Consider the following 21501-nt stretch of genomic DNA (forward strand, 5'->3'; position numbering starts at 1 on the left):
TAAACAACAGTATAAACGAACCCAACCTGATGGTTTTACAGTATTCCACATACCAGCATTGTCTGTAACTCTGCCTTCCAATTCCTCAAGATATTTCTGCCTAAAAGTTAAACACCTAGCTACTGTATCTACCAACAATGGCAGTCCAAAGTTCCCATTCAAGGTACACAACTGTGACAGCCTTCTGTAAAGAACAGAGTAAAGTGACCACTGTGTAAGGTGATTTTTACATAGGGTGATTTAATTCCTCATTTTCAGCTCAATCTCAGAGCCTCCTACTCCTCCTCTCATACTCCCCTAATCACTTGGCCAAGTCCAGCTCTTTTCCTGGCTCCCCTCCTGGCAATAGAAGCAGGCTCTGGGTCCAAGGGAAAGAAGAGAAGAGGCAAATCTGTCCACTGACATCTTCAGCAGTGGAGCTTCTTCTAATGCAGTTCATATAAAACACTAGCAAAATTCTTCCTGTCCCAGCAGCCCCCTCACCAAATCAATATGGGGTCCTAAGGACTAGGGAGTTGAAGCATAGGGCTTTTCCTCATTACTCCCATGACAAAGCAAAATAGTAAAATGTTCACGGCCATATTCTTAAAAATATTTTTTAAATAATCTGTTGGCTGGTTTACTCATGAATTCACAAAGATTATTTGGTAAACCAAGAAAATCAATTAAGTTTATCATACTGTATACTTGGCCATTTTTTCAAATAGAAAAATAGTATTATTAAATTTAGTTTCATGAATCAGTTTGCACATTATCCAATATAGGCAAAGATATTTAATATCATGCTAACTTCAATTGAAAATGATTCCTTAGTTTCTACTATTTGTCTAACCCTCAAGACTCTTGATTAAGAGCCTCAGAACATTAACTTGAACACTTAATATTTGAGTAGTTGAATGGCCTTATATACCATACATCCACAATTTCTCAAAGAATGTGCACTGGCACACTAATGTGCAACAGTGGTTTATAGATGGGTGGAAATATTGATTGATTCAGCCCTCAGGAATGACAGAGCCTATAGCCAGTTAACAGCTGCCTCATCCATTTACAGTCCCAGAAAAACGAAATTTTCTGTGTGACATAACTTGAAAAAGGCTGAAAGTACTTTTATACAGCAATAAAATAAACTATACCAATGAAGTGCTAATCACTCAGACAGTATAAGCAGGGTTAGAATGGCTATCACGACTATCATAAGTAACACCCTAACCACTAGGTTACACATGACCTAATTGCGGGCAATTTTGCTAAATCATCCTGTAACTATAGCACAGACATAAATTTAAACTAAAATCTGAGTCTAGAAATACTAATATATGCTAACCATGACAGCTTCAAAGCTAAGGACTATTGCTTGGTATTTTCTTTTACACCAGAGACTGTCTTGGCAACTATGAGATTAGATGTTCAATCTCAAAAAAAAAAAAAAAAATGTTTTTGTTCACCTCTGAATATTTTATTTCTCCCTTTGAGCTGACTTACTTCAAATAAATTTCAATGACTTACTGAAGGAGACATAGCCTAAGAATTCAATTTTCTCTTAGAAAAAATGAGAAACTAATCCATATCAACAATTTCCAAATTTCAGTATCATTTTATTTACTCCTCTTAATAGAGAAATGGTTAAAGTCTAAAAGTTGCAAAGGAAAAATATTAAGTGCACTTTGCCAGCTTTTATAGCCACCCCCCCAAAAAAGAAAATAAAAATAAACAAATTACCTATTGGACTGGTTTTCCTGCACAAATGGGTAACAAGTAATCAGGTAGCTGGGAATTGGAGTTGGTTCTACACCAGAAACACTTCCATTATCATTTGGGAGAGCCATAGGGATCATAAATGTATCAGGACTCTTCTTCTGGGGAATAAATGGCTCCACCTCAGCTGACAGCTTGACATTCTTCAAAGAGAAAGTAGAATACATTAATAACAAATGAGCAAGCAACTTCCCACAAATTCAAAATTTAACAACAGAAGAGTCAGTCCTTATAAACAGTAATTAGGTCTCTTCTCAGCATTCATAAAACATCCAAAAGGAAGAGCAATGTCAATTTTAAAATAACTGAATAATGATCAAGTTATTTAGACAAAGCCATCAAATAAGGAAAATAAACCAAATGTTACATTTCAATGTAATTAAAGCTGTTAAAACAATCAAGAGAACACAGAAGTTATACCTCAGGGTCTAAAAATAAAGTTGGTAGTAAGAGATGTAGCTCTTCAGACAAAACAATGTGTTTTTAACTCATTTTGTTGGGGGAAAAATTGAACAAAATTATGAAGGATAATTATTACTCTATATTTGTTTGAATAGTCTTAAAAGTTGTCTATTTCTGTCCATTTCTGGAAATTAGATCAGTATCATTAAAAGAAAAAATGTCTAAGATGAAAAAATACTTAACATTAAGAAGAAAAAATCTGCACAGTTAAACTGGGGAAAATATGAGTACTTCAGTTTCCCAGTACACAAGTGAGTAAACTAAAGTAATCCAAGATATGTAATCCATTTTAGTTTACTTTGTATCTTTTCTTACAAGAAATCTATAGAGATTTAAAAGACATAAAAAAAAAAACCCTGTAGTATTTAGGGATGCACATATGGGCAACAAAACTATAAAGAAAAGTAAATAAAATCCATAAAAGTCAGGATAGGAATTATTCTTAGCAAAGAGAGTTGTGATTAAGAGGAATCTGGAGAGCTTCCAGGGTGCCTGGCAAAGTTCTATATCCTAACCAGGATAAAATTTACAAGGTGTTTGTCCTGTAACAATTCATCAAGCTGTACATTGGTTTTATGCAGTTTCTATATGTTATAGTTAACAACAAATTTAACATTTTAAATTATTTTTTGAAATCATTAAGTACATTCTGTAAAAAATCATATGAATATTATAATATCAAATGATATGAAACATGTTTTAATGAAACCAGTAAGTGAAATGCAAGCTAATGTTTTTAACTACTGTAAAAAATTACCTTAAAAGCCATGGTCCTAGCCAGAACTTTTCCCCAACAAACCCACTAGGGTGATATTTATTAGAGGCTCCCACCAAAACATAGTTGTAAGAATAAATTTCATGTTTCTCACAAAAGCAGCTAGTAAGGAATCCAAGTAAAAAATCTGAAGATGAGATATGCTCATTTGTTTCAGAAAAATTAAGTTCTCTAAAAAGTTCACTGTAAATATTTATAAATGCTTGTTAAAAGGGAAGGGGCGGGGATGGTAAAATCTGAACTGTCCAGCAGTATTAATTCAGTATCCTTCCTCCCTACCTGATTTGAGGTTTACATTTGTACTATTAACCAAATCAGAAGTAGATATACTATAATAATAATACAAATATTAGTGAACTGAAGTTGGTTTCTTAAAGATTAACATAAGAGGCAAAAATATCTTCAAACTCTAATGATACAAGCTAGTAATTTTCACTCTGTGATATTCATTAGAACCCAAACTCACTTATATAGGACACAATATATCAAAACAATAAATATTTCCCCAATTAGGAAAAAGAAAAGCCGACTTACAGCAATAATGCAAAGATAATGGAAGCTTGCTTTATACAGTTCACACATACATGCATAAGAAAAGAAACTGAAATCACAGTTTAACTGCACTAAAAATGTAATTTTTAGGATTTCTTTTTTTTTTTTTTTTTTAGACAGGGTCTCGCTCTGTCACGGGGTGGAGGTGGGGGTGGGGTGCAGTGGTGTCATCATGGCTCATTGCAGCCTCAATCTCCTGGACTCAAGTGATCCTCCCACCTCAGCCTCCCAAGTAGTTAGGACTACAGGTGCACATCACCATACCCAGCAAACTTTTTAATGTAGAGATGGGGTTTTGCCACGTTTCCCAGGCTGGTCTTGAACTCCTGGGCTCAAGTGATCCTCCCACCTCAGCTTCCCAAAGTGCTGGGATTATAGGCGTGAGCCTGGCCAGGATTTCTTTTAAAAAACAAAAAGTTCTTTACGACATATGAGAACTCACTGAGCAGTTTTATAAATCTGAGCTAGTAGACATTCAGGGTTTTTTTTCAGCAAGGTATATGGGTACGTCAAATTATCAATCTTAACCATACTAACATAATCATAAATAAATAATTTTAAAATAACACTTTTTCTGACCTCTCCCCCCAGAACATATCAACTCATAAATTACTTTGGTAGCAATACATTCAAATTCTTGCTCAGGTCAAAAGTTGCAAAAAATTTTTACACCCCACTTCATTCGTACTTTATAGAAAGTTTTATGAACTTAGGCAACCTACTGTTTAAAAGGTATTATGTATAATTCAAAACTAATGGCTGCACATATACACAGTATGTGCCTTTATTAAAGTTTGTATTGGTTTCTAAGTGCAATTCTAGTTATCAGAGTTCAACAATAAAACTCACAAACACTAAAATGATCCTTTGTTTTTAGCACACACAAAAAAGAGAGAGAGAGAGAAGCTGCTATAGTCAACAGCTGCACAAACAGAAGATGTCACTAGTAGGAACAGACTGGCAAACTTTCTCCTATAGCTACAACTCTGTATGGTTTCAAAAGCTGTTTATTGTGACTTTGGGGCCTTCAGTAATATACATCAAAATGCAGCATCTGTTGTTCTCAGGACTGAAAAGGAGTGTTATGATCCCAAACTATTCTCAAAAGTCCACATAATAAAGCCCATAAAATTAACATGTTAAATAAATAACAAATTCTGGCAGTGTTTTAATTATATTATTATACAAATAAAAAAAAAGCCTTGCATAGTGAACAACAAAATGTATGAAAAAACTAGACTAGATACATTATAGAACGTTATTCCTCAGTTTGAATTTCTGTGTTTAGTCTCTCTACTTTTGCCAAGATCTATTTTTTAGGAATAAGAACTTTCATAGCAGAGAGTTGTCTTCATAAAGGAAATAAATATGGAATAAATGTAAACTACACTTAACAAAGTCTAATCATTCCTGTATTATTTGCTTCACAAAAAAGCACAACCATCTACATAGCAAAACTATCTTCATCTTTCAGAAATTATTTCAGAATTTTCCAAATTAATGAAAAAAATCATAGTCCCAGAATCATCTTTGTAAAAATATTTAAGCAGTTTCATGTTCACTTTTTATTTTGTGTACATTAAGGCAAATGTCTATAAACAAAATGCCTTTGATGTAAATAATCTAGAAAGCTCAAGACTCTGTCAGAGTATGAAACAAAAATGTTATTTAAAAGAGTTTATTAGACAAATGTATTCAGATCATTGAGAGCCTATATAATTCAACAAATGTGCATTTAGCATACATTCCGGAAAGAGCACTGTGCTGGACTGGGTTAGGGAAAATGGGCAAACATTACCACAAAGCACACGTCGGCAGAGAATGTACACTAAATTCCTCAGAGATGGAACCTCCAGATGAATGCAAATAATTTTCCCAGATTAAGCAATAAAAAACTGACACCCACTTAAAATCAAAACTGAAGTTGGAACATAACGAGACACTCTCCCACAGTGAAACTCCAGAGTATGTACCACACACCCACAGAAAAAATATGACCATGGAAACCCTCCATATTCTTTCTATGTTAAGGTAAAAATAGAATATCTCAAACTTTAAGATATTTTACATCTCATGGCAAAAGATAAAATAAATGTCCTCTGAAGGGAAAAATGATTAATGCTTAAGAGATAACTACTAGCTGTGCTGTTTTTTTGATTAAAATGCCAAAACAAAACACAGTACTTACATGTGTAAGTTTCACAGACTCCAGACAATAATGAGGAAGACAAATCAAAGTATTTAACTTAGATTCTGCCCATACTGGGCAGAATGCTTTGCTACCCATACTTTTCCTTTTTAAAAAACAGACCAAATCTAATGTTTTTTAAATCTGATGGTTACTTTTTTTAAAAACCAGCTTTCTAGATTTAATATTAGTTTCTGAATTATCCACTACTTTGTTTTTAACTTATTATTTTCTCTTTTGATTTGATGGAGTTTCCCCTCTAACTTCTTGCCTTGGATGCTTAATTTTCATTCTCCTTGTAAACTGTTTAACAATGAAGGCATTTATGACTATGCATTTGCCTCAGAGTATAGCTTCAGCCACATTCCATAGGTTTTTTGTTTGTTTGTTTGTTTTAGAGATGGGGTCCCACTATGTTGTCCAGGCTGGAGTACAGTGGCTATTCACAGGTGTGATCTCACTACTGATCAGCACCAGAGTTTCTACATGCTTCATTTCTGACCTGGGCCAGTTCACCCTTCCTTAGGCAACCTGGAGTTTCCCTACTCCAGGGAGGTTATCATATTGATGCTGAACTTAGTGCAGATACCTGATCCACATAGCACACTACAGTCCAGAACACCTAGGTAGGGTCAAGCGATGCCCCTGCCTTAGCCTCCTTAGCAGCTGGGACTACAGGTGTACACCACCATGCTGGGCCCCATAGGTTTTTCATATGTGGTATTTTATTATTAACACATTTTTAATAACCTATCATACTATTTTTTATTCTTTTTTGACCTAAGAGCTTGAAAATGTCTTTTTGGCCAGGTGCAGTGGCTCATGCCTGTAATCCCAGCACTTTGGGAGGCCGACGTGGGTGGATCACCTGAGGTCAGAAGTTCAAGACCAGCCTGGACAACATGGTGAAACCCCATCTCTACTAAAAATACAAAAATTAGCTGGGTGTGGTGGTGCACACCTGTAATCCCAGCTTCAGGAGGCTGAGGCAGGAGAACTGCTTGAACTGGGAAGGCGAGGTTGTAGTGAGCTGAGAGACAGTACCACTGCACTCCAGCCTGGGCAACAGAGTGAGACTCCGTCTTAAAAAGAAAAAACAGAAAATGTCTTTTTAAATTTCCAAATGCTATTTTCCCTAAATGTATATGTTAATACTTTTTTATTATGAACATATTATTTTTTAAATCTGATAAGACAGCTCATTTACTTATATCCTTACGTAAGGGCCAACTATACATATTACTGAATAATAAACATTTAAAATAACTTATTTAGAATACATTTCATTTGGAGTACTGACATTACTTAAAGTTTATAAATTATTTAAAGGAAACAATGAAAAGCTAGACAATTTTCTGTCCTTATTGGTAAAAAGCATGTTGCATGAAATCATATGTATTCATTAGTTTTTCCAAAAATTAAAGACATTAATAACTAGTAATCTTATAAATTCTTTGAAAAGAACTATCTAATGCTAATGTACTAAAAATTAAGCCAACATTTAAATTATTTGTGATAACAGAAAAGAGACTGTTAACCTCAAGTGTTCTGTCACTTCTAAGCCCATTGTTTACTTTAAAAAATCTCAATAAATTTCCTAAAAATAGAACCAGTAAGCCTTTATAAACAAAATGAACTCCATGATTTATTCTTCACATCTCAAAATGCAAGTTTTTTTTTTTCAGGGGAAAAAATGCATTATATACCAAGCAACACATATTCTTAGAATATTTAACTCTGGCAGTTAAAATTAAGCTAGCTATTTTGATTAAATACAGAGAATACTCTATAAAAAGTGCTGAAAGAGGATACTCCTAAGATTTTCTTCTAGTTATAACATTCTTTCAAATAATCATTATTGCAATTAAGATTATCCATCTAGCACTGTATTCCCAGTAAATTACTTTTTACAATCTTGATCAGCACACATACAATTTACCTTTTCTATAAAAAGATTTTATATATTAAAAAAAAGGTAATTCACAAGAACAAGAACATGAATGCCTTCAGGCAAAAAAAAAGTTTTTTTTTTTAAAGTTACACTTGTAAAGTACACAAGGATTTAATTAGGTTAAGATAAAATGCAGAAAGTCTATATTAAGTACTACTTTTTAAAAACCAAACTTCTATGAATTGCTAACTACCACAATACTATAATGAGTAAGTTTTAATGCTGTAGGCATCTAGAGAAATTCTGAGTATGTCAACACTGGTCTAAAGGGAAAAAAACATTCTGTGAGGAAAAATGGAAATTGACACATATTACATATACTTTTCAATGACTTCAATCTACCTAAATTCACTTCAATAGTAGAAATACAAAAGTATAATCCAAATATCCTGGAAAAGCCATTACATGACTCTATGGTATAAAGAATCAAGAATTCCACAAAATTGAGAAATCTCAGTTCCCAATCTACTATTAAGTTAATGGTTCTTAGCCGTCCTTTGAGAATACGATGAAAATAATGGATTCTTGCCCTAGAAAAAGGCATATAAAGAAGCATACTCCTTCCAGGTCATTCATGGACCCCTGAATTAACTGCCTATCGCATAAATGAGGTGAAGACATCACTTTTCTATATATATTTTCTGAGTGTATAGGGAAGTGGAGGATTTTCAAATTATTCTTTCATTTAGGGTTAGGCTGGGGAAGAGGCAAGAAGTATTGGAAGAAAAAAAAGTCAACAGAAAACCTTCTTCCATGTTTTTTTCCTAGTTCTTAAATTTCTACAAGGTTTTAATAGGTCGTGGACTTTGGAAAGATGTGGAAAGGGGAAAAGGCTCTCTAGTTTAAATAATTTGCTCACAGCACTTGCTGCTAGGATAATCACAAACAGCTATGCTAAAAATTACCATCTAAATAGTTAATTATATTTCCTCTAGGATGAAAGGAACTCTAAGTATACATAAGGTAGCATTACTGGTTTTAGTCCTGGCATCCTAGTGAAGGAACAAAATGTTGAACCCTTTCATTAGTAACACACATACAAGGAAATGATTCAAGGAAAATTCGTATTCATTTGTCAGGCTTTGAAATCTCAGGTATTTATGATAGATACCTTCAAAAATGTTTTTAAATTAAACTAGATACAGGCTGTATACAGAATACTTCTGGGTCACATAAATGCCTAAGTGTATTTGCCAAGAGACTCTGTATCAATTTCTCTTTGGTAATTCCATGTGTTGTTTTATAAAACTCATTTGTGTCTTCAGAGTTATATTCACATAAAGCTTTTAAAAAAAAAGTCTTCTGTAAAAACAAGTATACACAACTAGGAAGCTGTGCTTTGCCTGCTAAGAGTCCGATTTCAAAATACAAACCGGCTTCAAATACATATAGACACATACAGGAATTTGGGAAATCTTATCTCATTAATTCAGGTGCTAGTTATCCAACTGTAAAATTAATAGGCAGAAATTACCAGCCTCTCTTCTTCCGTCATCTAGTCATCAATGGGCAAGGCCTTCGAAGAAGGGAATAGAGAGTGAATAAACTTGGACTTCAAATTAAGTCGTTTCGCAGAGATCTTAAGAGTGGAAAATACTGGGGGGGAAACTATTGTTTTAGATTACTTTTAACACTGTTATCATCCCTGCCTGCTACCACCTACTAGCATGCATAATCAGGAATTTGATGCAAATAAAAACAAAATAGAACACTAATAGGACTACTTTGCGAATATGAAAACGGGTTCGAAAATAAGCTTATGCTTTAGACCCTTAAAATGGAGCTAGCTTTAAAAAAAAAAAACCCACTAATTACAATTCTTTGCAAAATAACTGGATAAAAGGACAAGGGGAAATCGTAGTATCGTTTCTTAAAAGAAACACCTCCGTAAAACCACTGCAAAAACAATGCTTCGCTCCATTGAACACAGACCTAAAAGGCCCGTGACTTCCCTTCATCTGTAGTTACCACACATTCTCTTACAGTCTTTCTGGGTGAGAAGCCTTCAAACGCCTTTCCACCTTGAAAACACATTCCAGAGCTGAAGGGAATGGGGGAAGCGGGGAGACTGCTGGAAGTTATAAGCCCTCCTCCCAGGAGAGCAGGGACAACTTGGAGCCTTCTGACCCCTTCACCAAGCAGGGGAGAAGCGACAACGGCGAGCCCTCCGCCTGGGAAGTAATCAGGGTTGGAAAAGCCCCCAAGTCCCAGGCAGCAGCTGGAACAATGAAGGAGAGCTGGGAGCTGCCAGGCTCCCAGGTGAGGGGGTCTGCGGCCGCAGGACCGGCCCCCGGTCCCCACGTTCGGAGAACTGGGCCTGGCCTGTGAGGAAGCGGCGACCCCAACCCCCGGCTCGGCGGGCCCAGCCCAAACCCGCGTACCTGCTCCGTGGGGGCTCGGTCCATGGTGCCTGCAGCCGCAACGGGCCCGCGCTAGTCGGTGTAAACAGCGCCTCGGGCCGCTTTCTCCATGGCCCCCCGCTCGGGTCCAGACTGGGTTCCGGACCTCCGCCCCTATCTGGCTTGCCGCGACACCGATTCGGCTACGCCACTGGCCGAGGAGGCGGCTCCAGCTCCGGGAGATGGAGGAGGCGGTGGCAGCTTCGGGGAGGGATCATCTGGGACGGAAGCCGAGGAGGGCCCGAATGGGCTGGAGGCGTAGTTAGAAATGGAGGCGCACGGAAGGAAAAGGAGTGGGGAGGAGGCAGAGAGGGGCAGTGGGCGGAGTGACAGCAAATGGCCTCAGCAAAGGTAGGAGGAACCCTGCCTGGCCTGGAGGCTAAGGCCAGGTGGAGGCGCCCGGGAGCAGGTGCCCCGAACCACACGCCACCCCTGCGACTGTTAAACGAGAAGTGTCAGACCACTTGGGACCCAGGTCTCCGGGGACTTCAAAGACCTCTTCAGGATCTGAAACCACCTCTTAGTGATGTTGGAAAAGCTTTCATCTGCCCACCGTACATCTGCTCCTTCCTTATGTTACGCAAATAAAGGGAGTCATGGCTATAAAGGAATGAGAATATTCTGAAAATAATGGAGTCTTGCCCTAGAAAAATGCATATGTAAAACGCATACACAGAATGACTGGAAGAGGCCCGCTAGGAAGCTCCCCACAAATATTTATTGAGAGTTAATTCATTATCCAGGTTCATGCCCACTTCTAGGCTCACATCCAGGCTGACCTCGCCCATCTCAGAAATCCTAATTTTATGCAGGATCTGTATAACACCACCCAACGGGTAATTATTTTATCTTCAGATCCTTAGCTCCTTAAGGGCAGAGACTGTCTTGAAACTGGGCACTACCGTTAGCATGGCAAATTTCTTCTGGGCATCTCCTCAGACACACCCTCCAACACCCACACCCTCCGTGAAGATTCAACCAACTGCGGATAGAAATATTTTGAGGAAAAAAGAAATATCAAGTACAACAATAAAATACAAGTAATACAGTTTAACAACTGCTTATACAGCATTTACATTGTATTAGGTATTATAAGTAATCTAGAGATGATTTAAAGTATATGGGAGGATGTGCATGGATTGTATGCAAATACTACACCATTTCATATAAGGATCTTTAGCACTCATGGATTTTGGTATCAGCAGGGATCCTGGAGCCAATATTCCCCCTGGGATACTTAGGCACAACTGTATAAGCTAAATTACACTTAAGTGAAGGTAGAGTTGAGGTGGCTGCTGTTTAGGGCACTGGTGTGGAGATCCACAGCTAGGAATGGGAAAAAGATTTTAAGAAATTTGCTTTGTCATGCTTCAGGAGATATCAGTAAAGACTAATTGCCTTTTCAGTTAGTCTAGGTTATTAGTCTGGTTATTAGACTCCAATATGAGGCTTGTTATGTGAAGGCCCCTTGCTGTACTTATGTTGATACAGGTTGGGTATCTCTAATGGAAACTATGAAATTCCAAACCCTCTTGAATCCCAAATGTTCCAAAATTAGAAACTTTCTGAGCACAGACATGACATTTAAGGATAATGTTCGCTGGAACATTTCAGATTTTGGACTTTCAGTTTAGAGATGCTCAACCAGTAAGTATAATGCAAATCTTCCAAAATCCAAAATCTGAAACACTTATGGTTTCAAGTATGTCAGATAAGGGACATTCAACCTGTATTATATATTGGCCTGCTGAAAGGAGCTATATTGTGTCAGCAAGACTTATATCAAGGCTGGCAATAGAAACATCTTGAAAGGAGAAACATTTATATTTACACATTTATATTTACATTTAAATATATTTATTTAATTTTAGTAAATTTTCTGCCACCTCAAATTTAATATAAATGCATGTGTATTTGAACTGCAAATTTATGTAACATTTGTAAATATATGTGCAATTAACGTAATGTTAGGTCCCTAGTGCCTATCACACACCTAGCTGGGATTCGATGAATGCTGAATGAATTTAGGGTTGGTTGCTCAGAAAAACTAAGTTATTTATAAGGAGTAGTTATGTAAACTAACAGATGACCGTCCTCCTTCACAATTGAAAGACAAAATAACTCTGAATTTTCAGATTGTCTTCCTACTGGTGGTCTATAGCCATAATATACCCTCATCTGAGTAAAAAGATAATAGCAATGCACTCATAAAAATACTATAGTACTTTTGCTTTTCTTCCTTCTTCTGAGGAATGATCTGAGGAAATTTAAATATAGGATTCCCAAGGATCTTTCCACATTATAGGATTTTTATGACTGTAAAATTGTTTTCATTGAGAATCTTCTATGTACAAGACATTCATTAAAATTATAAGAACAGAATCATAAGAATTATGAGAACAGAAATGTCACAATGCCCTTCTCATTTAATGTAATCTTTAAAAAGATGGCAATAGCTAGTAGATAAAAAATTAAAATCTGTGAAAAAAAGTAAGACATATTAAAAATACTACATTTTACAGATGATATAAGTGAATGCAAATTATTTTATTCAGCAATAAATATTTAATGTGCAAGGTACTATGCTAAATACTAGAGGTACAGCAGTTTATGAGACACCTTGAGGGCTGAGACCATGTTTGTCTTGTGGGCAAGACATGCATAGGAGAAGTCTTTATAAGTGAGATGAGTGTAATGAAAAAGGAAGTATAATAGGTGCTACCATGGTAAGGGATGGAAGGTCAGGGAAGGCGTATTTGAGTAAATAGCATCTACAAAAAGACCTGAAGGGTGAGTAGGAGTTATGATCAGTAAAGGAGAAGAAGTAGGAAAATTGTTTCAAGAAGAGGAAATGGCACATGTTAGCATTCTGAGGAAAGAGAAAATTCAGCCTTTAGTACTCACACAAGCTCATCCCTTGGGATGAGGGTTCAGAATGTGAGGGATAATCCAATAGATGAAGGCCTCTGAGAAGCTCGGAGGGGATAGGATACAAATACCAGGGGCAAGAAAGAGGCCTTTGATGGGAGTAGGGGCATGTTATCTACTGTAACAGAAGAAAGGAAGAAAAGATCAATATGGCTACAGATTATATACATTTATAAGTTTGGTGCCAAAAGTTGAGGGAATGCCTAATGGCTTCTGTTTTCTCAGTGATGTAGGAGGCAAGGTTACCTGCTGACAATAAAGAGAGGTGGAGTTGTGGTGACTAGGCACTTGTCAAAATTCAGCAAACATATAGTTAAATTATGTACATGTCATTATATGTACATTTTATCTCAAAAGAAAAAACTATAACCAAATATTGAATTCTAGCTTTAACAAACGCATACACCTATGTAATTCAAATCTCTATCAAAACATAGAATGTCACCATTACCTCCAGTGACATTGAAAACTTCTCTACTTATATCAAATGCTTGTCTTATACATTGTTGTTATTCTTACTACCTATACCAAAGCCTAGCATGCAACAGGTGCTCCACAAATATTTATTGAATAAATGAGCTGTAATATTATATTAAATCAGGATTCTTTCATCCAGGGTTGGGGTTTTGTTAGGCATGTGCATTTTATTGAAGGAGCAGGATTCACTAGGGTGCAAGTAGAATTATTATTTATTGTCCTGTACCTTCAAATTCTCTGAAGATGATTTCTTTTTCTGCCTTGGATGAAATCTCGTGAAGGTCACACAAACTTTATTCCACGTCAAAACTTCTCCTTTTCCCCAGCTCAGTCCTGCTTCAGGCTGGAAGCCTGCAGTGAAGGACGTGGCTTGGTCCACTTCAGTTTTGTTTTCTACATTTTATATCTCCACCTCCTGTACCTTAAATACTCAGATTAGGCTTTTAGATTTCTCTAGGTTTGGACTGTGAGGGGGAGGATGGCAGAGCTTCTCAGATGTTTAATTACTACTTTCCTGCATGTTTACATGCAGCAAAGTCATCTCAGAGCAGTCACTTATGACCCTAGCCCTCAGCCCTTGTGCTTCTGAGGGTTTAAATCTCAGCTTGATCAATTTGGGGAAGAGCAAGCCAGCCTTATTTGCTGGATTCCCTTTTAAAATGGCTTCAGGCAGAATTCCTGGGATCCCATCAATCCCTGGGATCATTTTGCTACACTTGATTTATCATGTAGCTATCCATCCTTCCGTCCCTTTATCCAGCTATTAATTTGTCTTATTTTTGGTGCATGTCAAAGTAGATTACAGACTTCAGTACACGCAAAAATGCAGCTTGTTCCCACTGTTTCTCTCAGGTCCTTGTATTCTACCACACTCCAGGCAACATGTATCAAGTTCTCCAAGTGTTTCCCAGAAAGTTTCTCTCACATAGCTTGAGGTAAGGGGAAGCATCTCCTTTTGCCCATGGGAGGTGTGGGTATGTATAAGGTATACAAAACAGTACCCTTCGTGAGTCATTGTATTAGTCTGTTTTCATGCTGCTAATAAAGACATACCCGAGACTGGGCAATTTACAAAAGGAAGAGGTTTAATGGACTTGCAGTTCCACCTGGCTGTGGAGGCCTCACAATCACAGTGGAAGGTGAAAGGCACATCTCACATAGTGGCAGACAAGAGAACAGAATGAGACCCAAGTGAACGGGGTTTCCCCTTATAAAACCATCAGCTCTCATGAGACTTATTCACTACCATGAGAACAGTATGAGGGAAACTGCCCCATAATTTATTTATCTCCCACTTTGTCCCTCCCACAACACAAGGGAATTATGGGAGCTACAATTCAAGATGAGATTTGGGTGGGAACACAGCAAACCATATCATTCTGCCCCAGCCTTTCCCAAATCTCATGTCCTCATATTTCAAAACCAATTGTGCCTTCCCAACAGTCCCCCAAAGTCTTAACTCATTTCAGCATTAACTCAAAAGTCCACAGTCCAAAGTCCCATTTGAGACAAGGCAAGTCCTTTCTGCCTATGATCCTGTAAAATCAAAAGCAAGTTAGTTACTTCCTAGATACAATGGGGGTACAGGCATTGGGTAAATATACCCATTCCAAGTGGGAGAAATTGGCCAAAACAAAGGGGCTACAGGTCTCATGCAAGTCTGAAATCCAGCAGGGCAGTCAAATCTTGAAACTCCAAAATGATCTTCTTTGACTCCATGTCTCACATCTAGGTCACGCTGATGGAAGAAGTGGGTTCCCATGGTCTTGGGCAGCTCTTCCTCTGTGGCTTTGCAGGGTACAGCCTCCCTCTCAGCTGCTTTCATGGGCTAGTGTTGTGTCTGCAGCTTTTCCAGACACAGAGTGCAAGCTGTCAGTGGATCTACCATTCGGGGGTCTGGAGGAAGGTGGCACTCTTCTCATAGCTCCACTAGGCAGTACCCCAGTGGGGACTCTGTGTGGGGGTGCCCACCCCACATTTCCCTTCCACACTGCCCTAGCAGAGGTTCTCCATGAGTGCCCCACCCCTGCAGCAAACTTCTGCCTGGACATCCAGGCATTTCCATACATCCTCTGAAATCTAGGTAGAGATTCCCAAACTCAATTCTTGACTCCTGTTCACCCGCAGGCTCAATACCACATGGAAGCTGCCAAATCTTGGGGCTTACACCCTCTGAAGCCATGGCTCGAGCTGTACCTTGGTCCCTTTTAGCCATGGCTGGAGCGGCTAGGATGCAGGGCACAAAGTCCCTAGGAGGAAGAAATGGATTACCTTAGATGGTTGACCACTGAAGAGGTGATATCTGATGTGAGATTTGAGACATACAAAAAGATAGAGAAAAGACAAGCAAAGGCCTCAGGAGGGGAAACTCTTAAATTGTGGAAACAGAAAGGAGAGACCAGTGTGAATAGTGAATGGTAGGAGGGGGAGAGTAGTATGGACAATAGATAGAATGGAAGACTAGACCAGGCCAGATTTTGTACTAATTTGCAAGCCATGGTAAAGAATTTGGATTTAACTTTAAGTCAAAAAGCCATTTGGAGAATTTTAAAGAAGTGCATTGAATTCACATTTTGTCTGAATGCTGAATAGCAAAATGTTAAAATTAATACTTCTGGGATAGAAAAACACATCTAAATGACTATTGAAAAACTGGATTATTATTACAATTTTATTATTAAAAGGTTTAGTAGTGTTCAAAGAGAAACTGTAGAAAAATTAAATTTAAGAATTTAATTAAGCAAAGAATGATCTGCCAATTGAGCAGGTCCCCAGAACCAGAATAAGCTCAGAGAGACTCTGGGGCTCCCACATGATCCAATCATACTTATAGAAAGTGAGGTACAGAAAATGAAAGCGGGGTACAGAAACAGCTGGATTGGTTACAGCTTGGTACTTGTCTTATTTGAATACAGTTTAAACAGTTGCCCACTTATGATTGGCTGAAACTGCGTGATTAGTACAAGAGTAAGTTATAGTCTGTTTACACATCCAGTTAGGTGACAGTTTACTATATGTGTAAGGAGGCAGCTTTAACTTAATTTAACAATTCACCCTTTTGGTGACCCTCTCAGTATAGACAAAACTGATCTGTTTTGGGATCGATCTGCTTCCATAATGTTTCACTTTAATTACGTAGCATTTAGCATGAGTAACTCCATGTTGGTTTGGTCTGGTCTGTTGGGGCCTACTGCAGGAGCTCTGTCTAGAACACTGGTTTCCCATAATTTTGACTAATAATTTCCCCCTTTCGCTCAAGTTCTCACCTAAGTGAGTGTAACCAAAATTTAGGGTTTAGCACTACTCCCAGTTGCCATCATTTTGGATTTCTAGTCACAGCACATCATTCATAGGTTACAGCGTCTTCATGATCACTCATTTCTTTGAGTTTTTGTCATACCAACAAAAGGGAGATCATTTGACATTCTACAGATGGCTATATGCAAGCATTTATAATTTTGGAGAAAATACAGTGCACCAGGGATACTACTCTTATGGTTATCAGAAGGATAATACCAAGAGTTGGGAGTATGCTCCCTGGCCAGGGTCCTCATGAACTAAGCCAACTAAAATCAAATAGATCTACGAATGAGCCTGATAAAGAATCTTGTTTTAACCAACCAGCCTGTTTGTTAATCCCGTGAAAGTGAGTCTTTATAAAACCTGATGTATTCATACAACAAGAAGTGTCAGGAACTGCACAGATCCTTCCCTGTTCAGTCAAAAATAATCTAGAGTAATTCAGTCATCTAGCACAACTTTAGCAAGAAAATTTTTAAAAGTTTGTTGTGCAACCATAGCCTTTGCAGTAAAATCTTCTATAAAGTCTACTACAAGGAACACATTTCTAATCATTGTCTGATTTATATTTACCGCATGCCACAGAAAAGAAGACCTAACAATGATGCCCATCCAGAAAGGTGAAGTCCTCCTGGCAATGTTCTCTTTAACCTATGATGTATGCTAAGAGTGGACCACGGTTCTGTTTTTGACTGTTAGTGGAGCAACAAAGGTACCGTTAAAATTCCTAGTCCAGCTGGCCACGGTGGCTCATGCCTGTAATCCCAGCACTTGGGGAGGCCAAGGCATGAGGATCACTTGAGCCAAGTAGTTGAAGATCAACCTGGGCAACATAGTGAGACCTCACCTCTACAAAAAAATAAATAAATGAAAAAAATTAAAAAAAAATAGCCAGGTGTACTTATGCGTGCCTGTAGTCCCAGGTACTCAGGAGGCTGAGGTGGGAAGATTGCTTGAGCCTGGGAGGTCAAGGCTGCAGTAAGCTATGATTACATCACTCCACTCCAGCATGGATGACAGACTGAGACCCTGTCTCTAAAAAAAAAAAAATCCCTAGCCACAGTGGCCCCTCATCTTCCATTTTTTAAGGCAGGCGTTCCCAACCCCCGGACCATGAACTTGTACCAGCTAGGGGCCTGTTAGAAACTGGGTCGCACAGCAGGAAGTGAGCAGTGGGTGAGCAGGCATTACTGCCTGAGCTCCGCCTCCTATCAGGTCAGTGGCAGCATTAGATTCTCATAGGAATGAGAACTGCACTGTGAACTGTGCATGCGAAGGATCTAGGTTGCACACTCCTTATGAGAACTGAATGCCCAATAATCTGGGGTGGAGCAGTTTCATTCCAAAACCATCACCACTACCACCCAACACCCCCAGTCCATGGAAAAATTGTCTTCCACGAAACTAGTCCCTGGTGCCAAAAAGGTTGGGGACCACTGCATTAAAGCATAAGGTTTCCCCTGTATAGGGTTAGCTGTAAAATCCTCCACACATAAAAGTATACCCTATGGGTACACCCAAAGCACCTTTTCCAGTTCTATTGTTCATAGAGGCATAAGCAAGAAGATGTAAGCGTCACAGGATGGCAGGTCCTTGACCCATGATCTTGAGAAACTTGTTCATGTCTAGGATTCTGTCTGCTTCCAGGGAGAAAATTCCCAGTTAACTTTACCTTAAGGTCTCCAATAGGTATACAGTAGCAGTCCCCAACCTTTTTGGCACCAGGGACTGGTTTTGTGGAAGACAATTTTTCCATGAACCTGGGGGTGGGGGATGATTTTGGGATAATTCAAGTGCATTACATTTATTGTGTACTTTATTTCTGTTATTATTACATTGTAATATATAATGAAATAATTACACAACTCACCATAACATAGAATCAGTGGGAGCCTTGAGCTTGTTTTCCTGCAACTAAACCAGGGGTCCCCAACCCCAGGCTGTGGACAGGTACAGTCTGTGGTCTGTTAGGAACCAGGCTGCACAGCAGGAGGTGAGCAGCAGACAAGCAAGCTCAGATTAGTAACAGCATTAGATTCTCATAGCAGAGCGAACCTTATTGTGAACTGCCCACAGGAGGGATCTAGGTTGTACGCTCCTTATGAGAATCTAATGCCTGGTGATCTGAGGTGGAACAGTTTCATCTCAAAACCATCTGCCCCTTCCTCTCCTCCCCCATCCATGGAAAAATTGTCTTCCATGAAACGAGTCCCTGATGCCCAAAAGGTTGGGGACCATTGAACTAGACAGTTCCATCTGGGGGTGATGGGGGACAGTAACAGATCATCAGGCATTAGATTCTCATAAGGAGCGTGCAACCTAGATCCCTCGTGTGCACAGTTCACAATAGGGTTCACGCTCCTATGAGAATCTAATGCTGCTGCTGATCTGACAGGAGGTGGAGCTCAAGCGGTAATGCCAGAGATGGGGAGCAGCTGTAAATACAGATGAAGCTTCACTTGCTTGCCCACTGCTCACCTCCTGCTGTACAGCCTGGTTCCTAACAGGCCATGGACAAGTACCTGTTAGGGGGACCCCTGGTATACAGTCCTGAGTCTGAAAGGGCTGTTTAGAGTTATGAGACTACGGATACAAGGTTTGCGGTTCCAAAGTTTTGCTGCAGTGTGTGTGGCAAGGGCAGTCTTTCTCTTCACTTCCAGAAGACCCAATATCTCGGTTCTATATCATCAATGTTTTAATTATCCTGAGTCAATGGGTCATTAAAATTTCCTTTGCCTGACTAAAATACACTTTGGCATAATGCATTAAAGCCTTGCGGCAATTAGTCATATCAGAGTACAGGAATGGAAGAGATATAATGTTCTATTATTAGGGGGATAGGCCTTCCAGTGACTGTTTCATAAGGGGTCAACTTATGTTTTCCTCTGGAAGTGGATCTGATTGCCATCAATCTTCAATACTTTGGATCAAGGCAATCCAGTCGATTCATTTAGCTTTGCCTAATGCTATAATACTTTATTTAACTGTTCTACAACCTGTTCAGTGAAACAAGTACCTCCATCACTGGAGATTTCTTCAGAATTCCCCATGAGGGAAACACATTTTAAAATAACCTTTTAGCTACTGTTATAGCATTGGCCTTCTTGCATGGGAAAGCTTCTATACAATCAGAAAATATGCGTAGAATGGCAATTGAATGAAATGCCCTCATAAATGTCCAAAAGGCTCCTCATGTAGCAGAAATGTACCCCAAATTTTGATATTTTCCCTTAATTATGAATTTGACAAACTAAACATTGATCATAAGCCATTTTAGCAGTTTAGAATAGTCACCACACACACACACACACACACACATATAATTTGAATCATTTTACCTCTTTCCTAATAAGTCATAGGGTATACAGCTTTTAATAATGGAAGCTATAAGGACTCAGGAAGGGCCAGGCAGCCATCCAGGCTCTCCATGAGTCCACACTTAACATTGGATTTTTATCATTCTTAAATAGTGATTTTGTTGCACAGCACTGTTTGTTAAATCTGTTATCATAGGTAATTTGCCTTGGGCCATGGAGTTCATTTAAGTTGAAGTTCTTAACAATTTCAGTACTGGCTCATTTTGCATAACATTTGGCAAAATTTTTTCTTGATATTCAATCAATTCTTGTCCTGCTTGGTTTAGCAGTTTTATGAATCAGTCAGTCTCTTCATGAGAGTTCTAGGAATTCCTACCCAGTCCAAATTATATGATCCTAAAGTTATCAGAACCGTGTATTCAAGAGTGCTTCTCAGGGTCCTTTCCATCCTTTCCATGAGCCTCCTTGAAGGCACAATACTCTAGGATTTTAGTCGCTTATAAATAGCTTTCAGAAAATGCACCAGAATTAAGCAATTAACTGGAAGCAAGACTTAAAATGGTCACGGTTAAAGACACAATTGACAAGGAAATTTGGTTATTTCTGTGACCTACAATAATTAAACATACTAACTATAACTATGACTGATAACATATACCAAGACATATCAGAATTTTAGGAGTCTCATACAATTTTAGAACATATATTAATAACATATCCCTAAAAATATAACATGAGAAGGTTAAACATCATTTCTTATTTGGCAGTAGTCAAACTTCAGAAGCTTAAATAATGCAGGAACAATTTCTTAGCATTACTAGTGTTCCTACAGTCATGATACTGCACATTGCAATTTTAAATATTAAAGTCCACTATTAACCAAAGTCAGATGAGGAACAAGATTATTTTTGGCTAGCTCTGCTAGTATAGGATACTTCTGATAGTGATGTCATCATCTGTTATTAAGCTTCCCTTCTTTTCTAATAGAAACTAAGTTTTATCTGCTTTTCTGCTGCTGGACTTGAAGATTTGGTCAATGGACATGATTCCATTTCATTGAAGCCCCCTAGAAACTGAAGTTTGTGCTGTGCTTGAAGAAGATGCTTTGTGGATATTTTCAGATGCACACCTAAGATTGTTATTCTCATTTAAAATTTTAATTTCTAATATGCGTTTATTTCTGCATGCCTTTTATTATTAATTACATTGTATGAATACTAGTGGTTCAAAAGGATGTAATTTTCTTTCTAAATTTATGTAGCCCATCTTTTGTATAATTGTATTAATTTTCAATTATTTTCTTACCTAACTACTTGAAAGTTCTACATTTTTGCATAAAATTAACAATTTTCACAATTACCTTTATTACTGAAGTTTATATTAAACAATTAATA

At 38.2% G+C, this 21501-nt stretch overlaps 1 protein-coding gene across 3 annotated transcripts in view; it reads right to left on the reverse strand.

The window, feature by feature from the left end:
- Positions 1-21501, reverse strand: part of SECISBP2L (SECIS binding protein 2 like) — a 96641-nt gene that overhangs the window by 47188 nt on the left and 27952 nt on the right. Inside the window, exons 1-2 of one of the 3 annotated variants that reach the window (XM_003831490.7) lie at positions 10068-10658; positions 1723-1901 (exon numbers count right to left, since the gene is read on the reverse strand). In XM_003831490.7, the coding sequence (XP_003831538.2) occupies positions 1723-1901; positions 10068-10091 (203 nt within the window). In that variant the 5' untranslated portion in view covers positions 10092-10658. Of the gene's footprint in view, positions 1-1722; positions 1902-10067; positions 10659-21501 lie in introns of those variants that run through there. The other 2 variants (XM_003831491.6, XM_034938731.3) reach the window with 2 other exon arrangements.

The sequence above is a fragment of the Pan paniscus genome, chromosome 16, assembly GCF_029289425.2.
Source record: "Pan paniscus chromosome 16, NHGRI_mPanPan1-v2.0_pri, whole genome shotgun sequence".
Classification (NCBI taxonomy): Eukaryota; Metazoa; Chordata; class Mammalia; order Primates; family Hominidae; genus Pan; species Pan paniscus.